This window comes from Ixodes scapularis, unplaced genomic scaffold (genome assembly GCF_016920785.2).
Source record: "Ixodes scapularis isolate PalLabHiFi unplaced genomic scaffold, ASM1692078v2 PGA_scaffold13__105_contigs__length_92229423, whole genome shotgun sequence".
Lineage (NCBI taxonomy): Eukaryota > Metazoa > Arthropoda > Arachnida > Ixodida > Ixodidae > Ixodes > Ixodes scapularis.
Window position 1 is genome coordinate 76017533 of NW_024609839.1, and position 18016 is coordinate 76035548.

The 18016-nt window shown below is 46.1% G+C and overlaps 1 protein-coding gene across 1 annotated transcript in view; it reads left to right on the forward strand.

The window, feature by feature from the left end:
* LOC120838391 (scavenger receptor class B member 1) overlaps positions 1-15519 on the forward strand; it is a 28239-nt gene extending 12720 nt beyond the window's left edge. The window contains exons 6-15 of the mRNA XM_040208301.3: positions 2576-2782; positions 3523-3614; positions 6855-6901; positions 7540-7609; positions 9478-9650; positions 11331-11449; positions 12277-12350; positions 12485-12536; positions 13350-13520; positions 14827-15519. Of these exons, the coding sequence (XP_040064235.1) occupies positions 2576-2782; positions 3523-3614; positions 6855-6901; positions 7540-7609; positions 9478-9650; positions 11331-11449; positions 12277-12350; positions 12485-12536; positions 13350-13520; positions 14827-14910 (1089 nt within the window). The 3' untranslated portion in view covers positions 14911-15519. The remainder of the gene's footprint in view (positions 1-2575; positions 2783-3522; positions 3615-6854; positions 6902-7539; positions 7610-9477; positions 9651-11330; positions 11450-12276; positions 12351-12484; positions 12537-13349; positions 13521-14826) is intronic.
* The last annotated feature ends 2497 nt before the right edge of the window (positions 15520-18016 follow it).

Genomic DNA, 18016 nt, shown 5'->3' on the forward strand with positions numbered 1-18016 from the left:
ACACTCGACCCCAGGGGCAACAAACCGTTTTCAAGCCCAGTCACTGAGTTTGAGGCTAGACTCTCACCGGCGTCCCTCCTAACCCTAACAGAGTGGACTGTGATTTGAATAGGCGCAGCCTGCGTAGGCGCAGTTTCAAACACTGCTGGCGGCTAAATTCTCGTCTTTTCCTGCTATATTTCGTGTTTCATGGTACATGTATTTTCCCAAGGACATTGAGAAAGCATTGTACCACATTTGAAAAACAAAAAAGCGGAAAAAAAAACTAAACTATTTTTGTGGGGTATGCGCACATCAGGTGAATGAGACTGGAATGTATAGGTCTAGTTATTTGTGTTTTTTTTTTTCTTACGATAAGTTTTGACGGCGCCGTGGGATTCGCTGCATGTGAAACGACAAAGCGCTTTGCTGTCAAAAATAAATTGCAACAAAAGAGGGCCGAAAGGCATGCATTTTTCACTCACAAATAACATGTTTACCGATAAACAGGACAGTGACATACAATTGAGGAAGTGTTAACATTCAAACAATATATCGTACGTACCACACAATGCAGCGTTATCCGAAAAGAATTTATTTGAAAAAGGTCTCAAATAACACAGTCACAGTCGACGACAGTCGCATCTCGACGATCGGATGGAATCCGAGATGACTTGATTTTGGGTCACGTTTTGGGGAGAGCTTTTTTTCACAACCGCACCAAGGCAAAGGAACAAACGTGACTGACCCGTTTCCCACCCCAACCCGGACTACGATTTTTGGAGGACTGAGGATTCTAAGCGGATTATCTGTAAGAGGGGGGAGAACAATGTTCGCAAAATCGCGTCGAAGGTCGTTCGACGTCCTTTACCTCCTTCGTTCCCCCTGAATGTAAAGCAGGAAAACTTGAATGGCAGGCACTTAGCAGCCTTATTTCTCACAATGGAAGATAACACAGAAAGGGTACGCAGCATGCATAAAAAAAAAAATTAAGTGGAAACTTTCAAGAGCGGCAAGAAAACGTTGAATGCAAAACCCCAAAAACGTATGAGGGTGATTCGATAAATAAGGTGATTTTTTTTTTTGTATAAGGACTTCTAATACAGATAGAAGCTTACTTTTTCTTATTTTTCTACGTGGTCTCCTACGTGGTCTACATGGCCATCTGTGCACAAGCTTCCGTATTCCCTCAGCGTAAAAATCTTTAGACTGATGTCTCAGCCAGTCGCTCACAACACTTTTGACTTCATCGTCACTTTCAAACTTCGTGCCTCTCGTGAACGCTTTCAAGGGACCAAACAGGTGAAAGTCTGAAGGGGCAAGGTCTGGGCTATAAGGGGGATGAGGGAGCAGTTCCCAGCCCAGCTCGTTGATGGTTTGCACCGTTAGGGCTGCTGTGTGAGGCCTTGCGTTGTCATGATGCAAGATGACTCCTTTTGACTGATGACCTCTGCGTTTGTTCTTCATGTCTTTCTTGACCTGCCTCAGCAGTTCACAGTAGTTTGCACTGTTCACAGTGCTTCCTTTTTCAAGAAATGGAATGGTGATTGGGCCTTGCATATCCCAAAAAACGGTGAGCATAACCTTCCTAGTGGACCGCTGGGACTTGAACTTCTTCACTGGAGAGCCTGCGTGCTTCCAGTCCATGGACTGTCGTTTAGACTCAGACTCATAGTGTCAAACCCATGTCTCGTCAGATGTGACCATCTTCTTCAGAAACTCATCACCATCCTTTTCATAGCGGGAAAGACACTGCTGGGATAACTCCGCAGTAAGCATCTTTGGCACCCACCTGCTGCTGACCTTCGAGTAGCCAAGGTCATCATGGACAATTTTGTGTGCTGTCCCCACAGATAAGCTCAAAGTCCTTGCAATGCCATCCACTGTCACCCTTCTGACATACTGAATGAGGTCATTGACTGATTTGATCACCTGAAGCGGTCTCGCTTCTCTAGGCCTCTTATGGCCTGTCTTCACCCTCAACACTGCTCCGTCCTTCTTTAAAGAATTTAGCCCGCTTGTAGACATTTTTTGGGCTGAAACATGTGGCACCATACACAGTTGACATCCTCCTATGAATTTCAACGGGTTTGCACCCTTCAGCAACCAAAAACTTGATAACTGACCGCTGTTCAATCCTGGAGCATGCTTCTTGGCTTTCTTTCTTTTGGTATCTTTGTTACTCAGTAAAATTCTCAGTTTTCTTTTGTAATCTGCATAAGAAATTGAATACATGTGAAAAAGTAGTAAAACAATACAAATAACAAAAAAGTAAGCTTCTATCTGTATTAGAAGTCCTTATACAAAAAAGTTCACCTTATTTATTGAGTCACCCTCGTAGGTAGAGAACAGCGCTGAGCAAGTCTTCACAGTTCAGGAGAGTGGCAGAAAATTTCTGGCTGATAGAGGGCACAAGAGTCGCACCAGCCGCATCAGCATCAGCAACATAGTGGCGGCCTAGGAGCGGTTTTTGGAAAGGTGCATTACTACGGCCAGCTTCCCATTCTCACAAAGTTCCAGTTTTCTGCGATGTGTAGGTAGTTCAATGATCAAGCTTGTAATACATTCTTTTCTGCCCACTTACACAATGTTTCAGGGTGCCGGGGCCCTTCTGAAGCGTGCCAATCCGGCGTTGAGGTTAGTAATGGCCGTGGTCATCAACAAGCTCAACGAACAACTGATTGTGAACCACACGGTCGGCGAGCTGCTCTACGACGGTTACCCGGACTTCCTGGCTGCTGCGAGCCACATGCTTGACCCGACCATTCCCACCTCGGATGGAAAGTTTGGCTATATGCACGGGGTAAGGGCAACGAAGGACTTGGCAACTTTGGCGGCCAAAGTGTGTTTATTGCACCACAAAGGCTGAATCGCATGTAAGCGATTTAGTGAGCTATGAGACGAGTGACGGAGGTTTCTCACTGTTGCGCGTCGCGTCGCTTTGTTTTTCGATTTCTAGAAAACGTTGCTCATAGCTTTGGTTGCTTGGTCCCGCCGTTTTCATACGGTCTGCCTCATTGCGCGAGTGACTAAGCGACAGCAAAGTGAGTCGTTGTTGCTTGTTGCGTCATTATCAAAATGAGTTACACGCAGTTTATATTTGAGAATTTAGTCTGCTGCGTCCGCGATTTGTGGTGTTCGTTCTCGCGAGATAAGAGTTCTCAGCGGTTTCTTGTGGGTCCTTCGCACCGTGAAACACGAATATGCTGCATCTGCAACTGGCGGTATTCTTTCCCCGTGACAAAGGAGTTTGTAGCGATTTCCCGCGAGGTTATTGCATTGTGAAAGGCGAATTCGCTGTGTCTGGGATCTGAGGTATCGGTTCCCGTGTCACGTGGTTTGTAGCCAGTGCCAGGGTGTTTGTCATTAAGTTTTGATGAGGTTTTGCTGTGGCATCCCCAAAGATAGCCCACCTCATGTTTTTCACCGTTTATCTCTTCGTTTCGGGTGGAAGTTTTTTCGGAACTTCACGGTAGCCCCATTACAAAAGTTTTGACAATGCCTTTTCCCTTTTTTTTTTTTTTGTTTTGTATGTGTGTTTAGAGAAATGCAACCGATGACGGTCTCTACACAGTCTACACCGGAGAGGACCAGATGGACCTGTATAACATCATTACTCGCTGGAATGGCAAAGAGTGAGTTTGACAGCCTTTAAAATAAATAAAACTTTCCTTGTTTGGTTATTTATTTATCAATTCTGTCTGCCTTTCCTTTGAGTCCATTGCAGGAGACGTTGATAGTTCATGCAGTTATTGCAAAGGTGCAGCGAGCTCGACAAGAATAACGATAATGATCCCTGGAGAAGCGGAACACGGGTGTTTGTTCTTTGTCCCCCTCATTTCTCTTCTCCAGAGATATCACCACACTTGCACAAAGTTATCTCTTCTAAGGAGCATATGAACGATACATAAAGAAAGCATTTTTTTTTTATTGAAGAAACATGTTTTAATGAAGATTCAAAATGGAGCACGTTAAAGGAGTTAGGAAAACAGTCTGCAAATCCATTTTACTGTTTACTCGCTTCAACATAGAAATTAATTTTCGAAAATATCTATCTGATTGTCGTAGAGTAGCACAACGGTTAACCACTTGGTTACTAGTCACGAATGTCACTCATGCCGTCCATTATAGACCAGAAAGACCAACCACGAGTCTGTTTCGTGTTTCAGTTTGGCAGCTTGTTTTATGCACTCTGTGGCAGATGGGGCCGAGGATTAATAGCAAGAGAAACAACCTGCATGAGAAAGCCGGGTTGATGTTTTGTTCGGTTTTCGGGCAGGTGGCCAATGTTAAATGGAGCTTTGTATGTAGTATTCTGTAAACAAAAGTTAGTATACAGCAGCTTAATTGCTCTCAACTTACGAGCTTATTGTAGACTGATACATGCACACAAAGAGTTGGAGTGCACCAAACTGCTGATTTGTTTTTATGTTACTGATTGCCTCGATTATGTGGTCACCACATGCTGTGGGGCCCAGAGGTCGGCATTTTAGGTCGCCCTCACTCACCCTCACCCTCACAGCCACACTCACCTAAGCCCCTCACTCACCCTCACAGCTACACTCACCTTCAGCCCCTCACTCACCCTCACAGTCACACTCACCTTCAGCCCTTCATTCACCCTCACTGAACCTCACGGTCCTCACGCCCTCACGGCCCTCACGCCCCTCACCGCCCTCACGGCCCTCACGCCCCTCACTCACTCATGGCCCTCACGACACTCACCGCCCTCACGACACTCACCGCCCTCACGTCACTCAGCGCCCTCACGGCCCTCACCGCCCTCACGGCCCTCACCGCCCTCACGGCCCTCACCGCCCTCACCGCCCTCACCGCCCTCACGGCCCTCACGCCACTCACGGCCCTCACGCACTCACGGCCCTCGCGCCACTCACAGCCCTCGCGCCACTCACAGCCCTCGCGCCACTCACAGCCCTCGCGCCACTCACAGCCCTCGCGGCCCTCACCGCCCTCACGGTCCTCACGCCCTCACGGCCCTCACGCCCCTCACGCCCCTCACCGCCCTCACGGCCCTCACGCCCCTCACTCACTCATGGCCCTCACGACACTCACCGCCCTCACGACACTCACCGCCCTCACGACACTCACCGCCCTCACGTCACTCAGCGCCCTCACGGCCCTCACCGCCCTCACCGCCCTCACCGCCCTCACCGCCCTCACCGCCCTCACGCCACTCACGGCCCTCACGCCACTCACGGCCCTCACGCACTCACAGCCCTCGCGCCACTCACAGCCCTCGCGCCACTCACAGCCCTCGCGCCACTCACAGCCCTCGCGGCCCTCACCGCCCTCACTGCCCTCACGCCACTCACCGCCCTCACGGCCCTCACGCCACTCACCGCCCTCACGCCACTCACCGCCCTCACGCCACTCACCGCCCTCACGCCACTCACCGCCCTCACGCCCCTCACTGCCCATGCGGCCCTCACACCCCTCACGCCCCTCAAGCACTCATGGCCCTCACGCCACTCAGGCCAGCTTCAGATGGGGCAATTTCGCCCAGAAACTTTACGTCGCAACACCAGCAACACGGGTCGCCCGCGATCACACGCAGCAACCAATGGACCTTTTCCGAGAAGCGTTCTGCTCACGCGCGAGCGCCCGATGCCAAGCGGCGGAAGTCGGAACGAAAAATCGAGGAAATTCGGAAGGAGGCTGTATATCAGCGAGTAGAACACGTAACTGCAGCATATATATAATTGTGTTACACAAAAAAAGAACGTCGGCGGAAAGGAAAACACGATGTTTGGGTGGACGCCACGGATGCCCCTCTTTCAAGTCGCCGCTGCTCAGAGCGCGAAGAAACTGGTAGTGTAGCTCCCATTATCGATTGGTAGCACAGGTAGGTCACTTCCTCGATTTTTAGTTCGTGGAGCAACCGCCTGGTGCCGTCGGTATGTGGAAAAGGTTCATTGCTGCAATTTGCCATCGTCATCATAACATTTTATTTTTCTTGCACTATTTAGACACAATTACGCGTTATAAACGTGTTTTTATGCATTTAAACCTCGTTAAGAATACTAATGCACCTTTCTGAAACGGTTTATTTCCAAAAAACGATCGATTTCAAACCAGAACCAAGTCATTCGGTGTCATCATCACTGGCACGAGGTATCACGTTAAATTTTCCGTCCCTGATTGGATGCAGCCGCTTCAAACGCATTCGAATTGCTCCGAGTTGCTTGCTTATTTCGAGCCGGACCCGATCTCAGCAATTCGTGTCGATCTAGGGAAAGCTAGAGAACAACCCGCCATTAACACCAAAATTGCGGAGAAAGATGCTCGATCTGAAGGGGGCCTCACGCACTCACCGCCCTTACGCACTCATGGCCCTCACACACCTCATGCACTCACCGCCCTCACGGCCCTCACGGCCCTCACGCCTCTCATGCCACTCACTGCCCTCACACCCCTCACGCATTCACCGCCCTCACACCACTCACGCACTCATGGTCCTCACGCCACTCACCGCCCTCACGCCCCTCACGCACTCACCGCCCTCACCGCCCTCACCGCCCTCACCGCCCTCACCGCCCTCACCGCCCTCACCGCCCTCACGGCCCTCACGGCCCTCACCGCCCTCACAGCCCTCACTCACCCTCACACTCATGAATTTTCCTGGTTCAGAAACTCACTCACCCTCACCTCACCTGTGAAGATGAGGGTGAGTGAGGGTGAGTGAGGGCCCTCATGAGTGAGGTTTGCCGAGGTATGGTGGGGCCTCCTGGTAATCCTATCCTCTAAACATTTGTGTTAAAACTGACACTCTCCAAAATGTGTCTACACTTCAAGTAGGAAACTCTATTGGCACATCTCTGGAACTTGAATGCTCAAAAACTACCTTAATTTCCCAGGAACTTGACAGCTTGGAAGGGCACGTGCAACATGATAAACGGCACAAGTAAGTGACCACTTTATTGGCTCTCGCTCGACGAATCTGAACGTGCCAGTACCTAGACTGATCAGAATCAGCATCGGTAAACTCGTTAAAGTACCAATTACTTACCGAAACGGGCACCTTAAAAAAAACACAGTAGGCTCGTTCAATTTATTTGCACCTCTTGGTGCAGCTAAATTGCAGGCCGTGGTTCGTCGTAGGGCATGTCTAAGCCACTAAAGTAGCTATGCTTAGATTGTCAGCATTCTGTTCCCCGATTGTTGTGGGCACTACCATCTTGGTGCTTGGTACAGAGCAGACTCAACTGCCGATCGTTGCAATTCGAGAGTACTACTTTATCGTCATTTGATTCGGTGTTAGGAAGCTCGTGTAATGTTGCTTTGCTCTGTCGCAAACTGGTTAAACATTTATGGGGGACGGAACAGAGTTTCCTGTGATTTCGGATAAAGCTTCAGATAACTGGCAACCATGATTTTAAGCCCCCAAGATAGGTAAGTGTCGTTACTCTCATGCGTAGCTTATTTAGTGGCTTTAGACACAACGAAGCGTGGAGTGTTGTTATGCCGAGCATGACGACGTGAAGATTGCAGACGCAAGCATTCGGTCTTCTAACGATCTCTTGCGTGTTTACGTCAACGCAGACGGAGAACTTGAACCGCCCTTGAAGCCGGGCCAGGACACCCTCGAGCTCTTCAACTCTGACATCTGCAGGTGCGGGTTCGAATTGTCGACAGCGGGGTCTGCCACACGTGAAAAGAGATTGCATGTCTCTACTGCTGATTGCCAAAACTGGGCCTCTAGGAACTAGGAGTTTCCTCAAGGGGGTGCCTTCCAAACTTTCGGGTTTCCCCGGTGTTTCTAGGGAAGCTCGAGGTCCAACGAACTTTCAAATTTTTTCGGCAGTCTCTGCCCCTATAGGTACTAATGTTTTTTTTTTTTTCCAGTTTAGGTAGTATTCTAACAGGTCTGAGCCACTTGCCAGTACATAACTATCGGACAAACACTCCCTATCATGTTGAAGTTTGTCTCCAAAGTCCTTTCCAGTGGCACTCTCGAAACCAGGCAATTCACAGTGCATGCCTGGCTTTGAGAGTGCACGTCAGTGTTGCTCGATTGTGCTAGGCAGTTTTCGTACATGGGTGGCAACTAAATTGCTGCATTTGATTTGCTTCTTTTTTTTTTTTTTTTTTGTTTATGGCAAATAGAATTTTCCATAATGATTGAGAAAGCATTCCATCATTTTTGGAAACAAAAACGGAACTAAAAGCCATTTCTGCTGACTCCGTGCTTGACAGAATGAATGCAACTGTAATTTTTGTTTCATTTTAAGCACAGTTTTTATGCTACAAAAGTCTTAATTATTGAAAATGTTTGACCACTCAACATTCCCAAAAGGCATGGGTATTCCTCGCTTGCAAAATGAAATTCACAGTCTCGTCAATCAAATGACATATTCAACATACGACACGGTGCCGCGTTATCCAAACTGGGTTTATTTTAGAAAGATCTTGAATAACACAGCATATCTAATCTGCAGTTTCGACGACAGTCGCTTTACGAGAATCGGACGGAATCCAGACTTAGCTTAGGCCACTTTTCAGGAGAGCTCGTTTTTTTTTTTTTGCAGAACACTGAAGCAAAGGAACAGAAATGTCTTATTCGTCCCCTACCCCGCACCCGATAAGCCATTTTTCACAAAGACCGCAAAGGTTTCCTGGAGATCACTTCAGCGGAGATAATCCTCGAATACTGTTGAAGACCTTTGTTGCGAGCTGTTCGACGTTCACTCTCTTCGTTCGTTTTTTTGCAAAGGTCAAGCACGCTACAAATCCTGCTATTCTGCAGTTCTCACGGTAAACAATAATGCAAAAATAGCAAGCATCCAGAATAGGCAAATAAAGTCGAAATTTTCAAGAAAGGCCGGCAAACTCTGAATGCATAACGGAGGTGGGGAGTAGCACTGACTAGGTTTCCACAGCCCATGTGCGGGTCGGAAAGCGCTGTCTGATGGGGTTCACGGGAGTCGCAAAATGGCAGTGGCCGGAGAGCTCTTTCCGGAAAGGCCGATAGATCGTTTTCGTGCGATGGTTGCCACGTTAAAATATGACTTAATTGGGTTGGGCAACAAATACTAAGCTAACTAGTTCAAGCATAACCACAATAGAAAAAGTATAGCAAGAAAACATGTAAAACTATTGGCACAGACTCCTTGAATTATGGCGCCTTCCAATCGGAAAATAAACTGATTTGCTATCTTAGCCCAACTCGCCTGCATCGGGATTAAACGTGGCAGCCGCCACGAAGGAAAGGTCTATGGGTTCCTAAATTACATTATTGGAACAGTGCAAGAGTGGATGGGCTTCAACTGTTATCAGTGAAAGGAGAAGTGTTCTTCAAGATCGGAAGGTCCCAGAACCCTGGATTCAGTGTTTTGCCTAAAAGATGTACTATTTTCTGGGGTTGTGTGAGGCTATTTAGCATGAACAAACTGAATGCCATGTTTCAAAAGTTGAGATTGTTTCTAGTGTCCCTTTAATGTTCAGTTACCACCACCTTTTCTTTTTCTAATTACAAAACAGGTCCCTTAAACTGGTGCGCGAGGGAACGGACAGCCTCTACGGCATCTCTGCAGTGAGGTTCCGCGTCGACAATCGCACCTTTGACAACGGCACGGCATACCCGCCCAACGCCTGCTTTGACACGAAGCGCACGATGGCATCTGGTGCTGTGGACATCGGTCCTTGCCAACACAGTAAGAGTTTTTTTGTTTGTTAACGCCTTCGGAGCGGTTTCGAGCTGGTCAATATTTTCCAGGGTACCGCGTCTCCTGCACAACTGCTACGGCGGCTAGAGAACAAGTTATCTGAACAGATACCTTGTCCTGGGAATGGAATGACGAGATATGGCATGTCTGAGTCTTGCATGGAGGTGTTGTTAACTTCAAGCTATTGCATTAAAGTTTTAGTCTTGTGCAGTGATGCCTCGCTAATGTGGACCCCTCCGTTTCCCACAAAAAGCGTCCATAATGAATGATGAGACAAAAATGCATGTATTGGTTCAGTTCGTCCGGGCCCGAAAATGCTGTCTATATAGCGGGTTACGCATATTAGTGGCGTTTGTATTAACAAGACATGACTGTATCAATTGATGTCGAGAACTTAAGATAAGAACCCGAAATACCCTGCCGTAGGCAGGAACTGTAAAAGGCAGCTTAAATGGTTGTTAACCTCTATTGAACCGTCTGGGCCAAAGCCCGGTAGCTTCAACATAATAGTTCTAGTTTTTTTACTTCTATTGCCACTAAAACTAGCATAAATTGTTTGGAGATCGAGTTCTTCCATTTTTCGGGGGGTCTGATTTTGGTCTAGGTGAAAGCGACAGCATTCTCGTCTGCTTATTGGACATGGCATCGCAGCTTCCTTCTGGGAGCGCATGATAGTCCAATGCGAACCGTTTGACCCATTTGCGAGTCCACAATTGGGCAGTATTTTGGCGAGAGCGTCTCGCAACGTGCAAATGGCGCGAGAAGTCTTGCGGCATCTGGTGCATTTGTTCTTAGGTAGTTACTTTGTGCCCTCTCAAGGCAGTTACTTCTTACAAGATGTAAACCAGATTTTAGGGTTTTCTTCTAAAAAGATAGTACAAAAACAAGTCAGTGCCCAGTTTTTTTAACTATCTAACAGAAGCACATTAAGTGCTCTCAAGCTCTCCATATTGACAAGCATAGAATAAAACTATTGAAAGTTAAAAGTTGTCATTCTTTCTATCTGTCATCGCGGCGCGTCCGCCTCATTGACATCAACCTATCACATAGTTTCGGCAAACCTAAACACTGCAAATAAAACACCTACAGTTCCCCAAAGATGTAACGGATAGCAGCATCTCCTGGGATGAACGAGGTTTCACGCTAAGGCAGAAGCTTTTGATGTTTGATCGCCTCCGGGCAATGTCAGCTTTGGCAGCAGAAAACTTCATACTTCCAAAAAAGAAGCATGAACTTTCAGTGGCTCCCAACATGAAATGGCTGGCAATCACAATTTGAGCCTGCATTCAACCTATTTTCACTGTGGCATCTGATTCGGGGACAATCCACTTCCTTATTGGGTAGCGAATGGTGTTTTCTCATGTTATTTTCGGCTGGAAATGGAACTTCGTGATGGACAAACCACGTCATATGCTCGTATTAGCTGTCGAACCATCTGCAGACGCAATTTTAGCTCGCTTTGCGGAAGGCAAATTAGATCTCTCTCTCGCTGTGGCCAACATCATACCCCATGTGTCAGAAGCAAGGCATAACTTGACAACATCCATGACTTGGCACGGATGCAAGCAATCAAGAGAGAAGCTTTGTCTTCTTCCGTAGCAGACGAGTTATGTGGTGCCGCACATTAGGTGGATCGTTTCGAAACTACAAATCTCCGTTTTTCTGCAGACCTGCCCGCTGCCCTCTCCTTCCCTCATTTCTACCTGGCAGACCCATCCTACAGCGACAAGGTGGAGGGCATGAAACCGGACCCCGATCGCCACAGCTTCACTTTGGACATGGAACCTGTAAGTTGTCTCGATTGCGAGGTCAGACACTCTTTTGCACTATGGAGGTTGTATTTTGCTACGTGTGGATCATGTCGGTTAAACATATGTGAACGTGTGTGCTCTTAAAGGCTCATTTCAGGCTCTCGCGACTTAAGATGTGGGCCTTAAGATCTTATCACGTCATTTTCTTTCTTGGCTCTAAAGACTTTTATCAGTGTTACAAACCACACTTTCCTATCGATGTTACATTTGTTTTAACTCAGAAATAGTGCATGATCTTCGCGCTAATGAAACGTGAATCCTCAGTCTCCACATGGACGCAGCGACTGCGGGAGGAGTCTCTGCCAAGCGGGTGTGTTTCATCGTAAGAGAAGAGAGGGTCGTGGTGTGTACGTGGCCTTCAGTAAGCATGAAACTAACATTGTAAAAACAAAATATCAACATCAATTCCGGTGCTAAGGCCAAATAGACATGAACATTGCAAGCAACACTGTTCAATCTGCCATATTTTAAAAAGGGAAAAAATTTCCTTTTTTTTTTTTTACATTTTTATTTTTTGGGAATGCCAACGTTTATTTTACGCAATTTAAAAATTTTTTGAAATTTTCTTTTGTTCGGAACTTTGTTTCTTTTCCTCTAAATCACTATGTGTGGTTGGACAAATGTTGACAGTGTTATAGGAGGAATGCTTTCAGTCTTTTGCGAAGGGAACTTTATGTTCCGTCGGGGCTCAAATTGTTTACGAGCCCAAGACACGGGTTACAGTTTTTGTGTGTGCTTGAGTGTTATTGTTTATGCCGCCATTGCTTCAGCTTTTGTTCTTTTCTTTCCTCTTTATTTTCCAGAGGCTCGGTCTCTCCCTCAAAATAAATGCGCGCATTCAAACCAACTTCATTCTCGAGAGGGACCCACTGATTAGGTGAGCATGTACTCATCGCCTCTTGCGTTCCCTTTTGCTGCTTTGCGTTGCACTGTGGCACTCCCCATCTGACCGGGGGCATTATTATTTGACCCGCTCATTTCTGTTTTTTTTTTTTTTTTTTTTTTTTGTAGGAACTTGAGAAACATTCCAGAGCTGACCTATCCCATCCTGTGGCAAGATTTGGTAAGCCTGGTGCCATTTAAAGTAGGCGTCGCACCTGCAAGAATGTTTACACAAGTTCACGCCGTGCTACATTTTGCCGCACACTAAAGCAGCGCACATGGGCGTATGAATAGAACCGACCGCTTTGTGACTGTTTCTGACACCACATACCACTAGTGCCATCTATCGAGTAGCTCCGAAACACCTCAAATCTGTACAACTAGACCGAAGAATTTGCAGTCTGTAAGGTCAAATGTATGGTTGCTTATAAGGTTGTCAAATTTAAAGCCACCAAATAAGGTACGCCTAAAGTATTGGCACCTTAATCAGATTTTCTTGCCATCAATTTTTTTTTTTAGTATAGAGTGATGATCGGTACGATAAAAAAAATATGACCTCCCGAACTTTTGATTTGGCGTTGGGTTGCTGGGGTGATATTGTTTTGCCTCACCACGGACTGTTCCAACAATTCAATAGAATGAAAAACCATTTCTTGGGATTCCAGATAAAGCTAGAGTTAGTGGCAACAACGATTTTGCTGACCAAGATGGCCGAAGGGTCGTTACTCAGAAGCGGAGCTTATTTAGTAGCTCTAGTCGTAATTATTTTAAGCCCAAAGTGAAAGAATATTGCGTGAAAAGTGGGGCAATATATGTTTCAGGGAGATTCGTAGATGATGTCGGTACATCCTGTCGTAGACGGTCGCAAGCCTCGGGGATTTTTTAGAGGGAAAGTGCTTGCACTCCAGGGGTGCAATACACAGCAGCCAAGATCAAAGCACGGGGTTCATGCATGCAGCGGAGTATGTTCATGTTAATGGTGTTTTATATGTAGGCCGTGGAGCTGGACCAAAAGTTTGCGGACCACCTGAAGTCTCTCATGGACAGACCGCTGTACTACAGCTTGCTGTTTTCGTATCTCCTGCTTGGCTTCGGGGCGATCATGGTGCTCGCTGTGGCCGCCTTTGTGGCGGGCAGGGCACTCCAGAGGTTTTTGTCTCCAGGCGTAAGTAGACTCGCCTCGAGGTCGTGTGCCTTCTTTCAAGGTAGCAGTTGGTTCGCAGAGCACTGATAAACTCAATCAGCACTGATAAACTCAAGAACAGCGTTTGCAAGTACCGCATTGTTGAGATTCCGACTGAGGTCCACCAACATTGAGAGTATTCCCAGAAATTTTTACTAGTTTACACTGCATAGTTAATTTTTTATAAATTATTTTCTGTCCACCGAAGCTAACGAAAAGGTAGGGTTTGGAGCACTTTGAACGGATTTTCTCCGTTCCACTTGTTGGTATAAATTCCATTTCACTCAATCTATCGTTTGATAATGGCAATACAGGGAAGGTTCGTTCTTCACTCTTCCTGACTGAAATTTAATAACGAATGGGGCTGTGTAATTTTTTTGTCACTTTACGTATGTTTTTTTATAAAAAAAAATGTTGACATTTTGTCGAAGACACAGAAGACCAAAAGTTGACCAATTTTGTAGAAGAGAAAATTGATAGAATTAAATGACTTTTTACAAAAAAGCTTTCCATAGCCGCACCTCCTAGGCATTCTGCTACATATCTGGCGAATAAAAATCTTAAACATTGCGATAGTTTTCCGACGATAGATTAACTAGACAATGTAGGCGTGTGCCTGATAAAAGCTGCCCTAATTTCCTTCCCACATAACCAACAGACATGAAATTTTGTTATGCACCCTCTAACATGACCACCATCCTACCCTGTAAATTTCATTAATGTTAAGCCAAGGGTTCGAAAGGTGACCCTCCTAGGGCTTGTGTCCTCTTAGGAGACCTGTAGTGGATCAAGTGGAATAGAAGCTTGGCTAGATGGGGCCGTGTATAAAACGAGCTGTGCATTCTTCCTTTCAAAAAGAAAATGTGAGTCGTGGCTTTTTTTTTTTCTTCTTCTAGACTGGGTTTGTCAAAAAGCACATTAAGGTGCTCTAAAGGAGTGAGTTCTCATACTTTAGGGTAAAGGATAGAGAGCATTCTCGAAATTCCAACTAAGTTTGGAGCACTGCAATGATCATTAATTAGTCTCTTGTTCTAAGGTTGTCTTTAAAGTGTGTTCATCTAGTTAAAGAAAGTTGACTTTTGATCAATAAATTGTTGGAGGGGGCGGGGGCCATTGACCAATTTTACGGTTTTAGAGTTTCAGTAATAATGCACCTTCATACAGTAAAGGGCTTGCATCGTCGTCTTCATGCCTTCATTCAAGCTCTGGAGAATTCATACGAAGACCTGTAGTATAGACACGGTTCATGGTCGCTTAACCCCTTTTCATCAAATGGTTTTCTTCGTAGGATGACGATTCATCGCTCCTGATCAACGACGACGACAAGGTGGATGAACTGAGCGACAAGGAAAATGGCATTATTCACGGGTAGTGCAAGATCAGTGAGGTTTCGGCAAGAAGGAAGAGTGCTGCGGTGTGCTTTGCACCAATGACCGAACGCTTTTGGTGTTTGCACATGTGGCGTCGTGGAAATGAAAACACTGACTCCTAGTCCTGTTTGCTCTCCAACAAGTGAAAGTGAAGTTTCCATTTTAACTTTCTAAGGAATTCCTCGCAGGCGCGACAATATTTTGTTTTGTTTGTTAGACTGTGCGTGATTGGGCAGGGACCGATATGCCACTTCTGCTTCGGTATATTCTTATGAATGACTAAGTTTTGCTTAAGAAATGTTTTATCCGATGCTGCCTCGGAATGCCAGTGTGCTGTTGACGCGTTTCCAGTGTGATTCAGTTCTTTGAATCGTTGCAAGCAGTGCCTTTGTGTACATTCGATTTTTCTACTTCTATATGATGCGTTTCTAGGAACAGAGATAAGTCGTGCTTTTGAAATGTGTGTTTTGTGACAATGAATGGCCTTGTTGTTTGCTAGGCCTTTTAAACATGCTCATTCAGACTTTCAGGGTCAAATGGTCTGGGTACTTTGGGACGATACGACTGATGTCTGTTAGTCAGTCAATGTGAATAAATGAACTTGTTTTGTACATTGATAGTTTTGTCATTTGTAATGCAGCCTTTCGAAGTTTGAATAATTAGCACTATTACAATCTGGGATTCCTTATATTGCATGCCAAAGCATTGTTGGGGAAAGAATAACACATAGGGATTTTGCGAGTATTAAACAAACATATCACCTCTTGAAAAAAACCAAGTTTATTCACGTAGTAATTCACATGCAGCACACAGTACACGCAAGATTCGTTTAAGAAAAAGAAAATGACACGGTATTTGAAACATTAGTTTTGATAACCAATCTTAAATGTGCATACATAATCTTAATTCACCGCAAAGAGGTTTTGATAACTAATCTTAAATGTGCATACATATTTCTTAATTAACCACAAAGGAAGAAATCAGTATCACAAATCATTGCGTGACTGGTCACGTAATGCAAAAGGGACCTGTGGGATATAACTTGTCTGTGCACTTTCCGGTTTAACTGAAAAAGAAAATCTGCTGGTGACGAACATACGGAGCGAGTCAAAACCGAAAAACACCTATGGTTGATGTTTTTGCCGTGACTAAAACTGGAAAAAAGGGTTAAATCTTTCTGCCCTGGCGACGGCTCTTCTGAACTGATTATAATTTAATTAAATGCAAAACCTGTTCGCTCTACTGACGTCTAACCCCTGGTTGGCACAGTTCGTAGGGCGCTCCACTGAAAGTGTAGGTCCCGGGCTCGATACCCGGACCGGGCGGATTTTTTCGGTAGCGTACCAGTCACTTGGCTGTATTTTGAGATTTCTGTTTGTCCTTTGTCCCTCTTGTTCCCCTTCTCCGGGGATTATTTTCGGCATTCTTTTAAACTCTTCCCCCGTAAAGGGTCGTCAAACGTGTTATCTCTTGGATCTTGCTGTGGTTCTTGGAAGATACTGCCAACATCAGTGTAGCTCAGGGTCACTAACCTTGGAGGACACGTCTCGTCGCCTGGGGAACAGGGATGCATTCATTATTATATGTTCTGTTTTCAAGGGCTTCCGGGGCTTGGAGTTCGGTTTGATGTCACGCTCGCTGTCTTGGGTTCGCTGGAACTTTCCACAGTAAAGCGCACATTCTCGCTTCTCAAGTTTCGATAACAATAACAACCAAGAAACAAGATGAAGCTGTGCTTTTACACCCACGCGCGGGGACGTAGCCTCGGTCATACATAAAAGAAAAAAAAAAAACATTCGACGTCTTCATTGAGCTGTTTAAAATAATGAACCTCGATTACTCGGTGCGCCGGCATTTATTCAGGTTGACTAAAAATGTCCAGAGCCTCATTTTTTTTTCCCCATTGATAACCTTTTTTTACGAACCGGAGGTACTTTATGTAGAGTCTTCATCTCATGGTAAGCTATCGCCCCCTGAATTAAGAAGCATACATCTGAATCTAACAGCAGCCGATATACGAAGCGGTCGACTCGTACTTGTCAGATGTGCAGAACGTCTAGTTGAAAACCATAAATTGCGCCAGCAAAGTGAAACACCGTGCGAATAAAGACAACTCCCGCGGTATGCGCGGCTTCGCGTTTGGTTGGCCATTTTGAAGGGTCCATATCACACGAGCGAATGTCGTTTTAGCGCACAGCGACATTTGAGCGAATCGACGTTTTAGCGAATAACGGGGGCGCGCGTTAACCCATCCGCCGCGCTGCGCTTACGCCGCTTCGCGGCGATAGTCTGCGGCGTTTTATTAGAAAAATGTGAACCTATTTGGCCCACCCGAAAACGCCGCTCCGCGGCGTCCGACTATTCGCTAAAATGTCATTCGGTGAAACGTGGGCGTTCGCTAAAACGTCATTCGATCAAATGAGTGCCTCCCGCGTAGGAAAGTCTGTCGAGAAGGGTGACGTATGAACAGACTTGTTAATAACCGCTTTCTGCAGCAGCACAAAAAACAAAAGTACGTTTGAAGGAAAACATTTTCCAGTTCATTCGGGGGATTACGAGCAAAATATTTTTCACCCATTCAGGAAACTGGCGACGGGGATGGGATTATCAGTTCACCTGGCGACGAGGATGGGATGTGTCCGTTACGTCATGTACTGCCATCAGCAGCGATTTTTAGGGGCGCTTTTGGTAGACGCGAAACATTTTCCACAAACCTCGCGGTCGCCCAGCGGCCCAACACACGGCAACTCGACGAACGACAAAACAACAGCGCACCGACGACCGACGCGCCTACGTAGCTGTTCGGCGATGATGATGATAGTTCGTGTGGCGCCATCTGTTAGCGCTTCCCGTTGCTGTGAGAATCGCTTGACTGTGTGTTGTCTGGGAGTGCGCAAGCGACAAAAATGAATAAAATCTCAAAGGACGCGGAGACCCTTGCATTGTTTAATTAAGAGATATACTCCTACAACCATCGGATCCTGTTCATAGTTTAAATTTTGGTGATAGCTTTCGAAACAGAGGCGCAAAGCTGTTTCTGACGAACGGCTCACTGCGCTTCGCGCCTACCCCGTCCCAGGGTGGACCGGATTTCGACCATGATAAAGC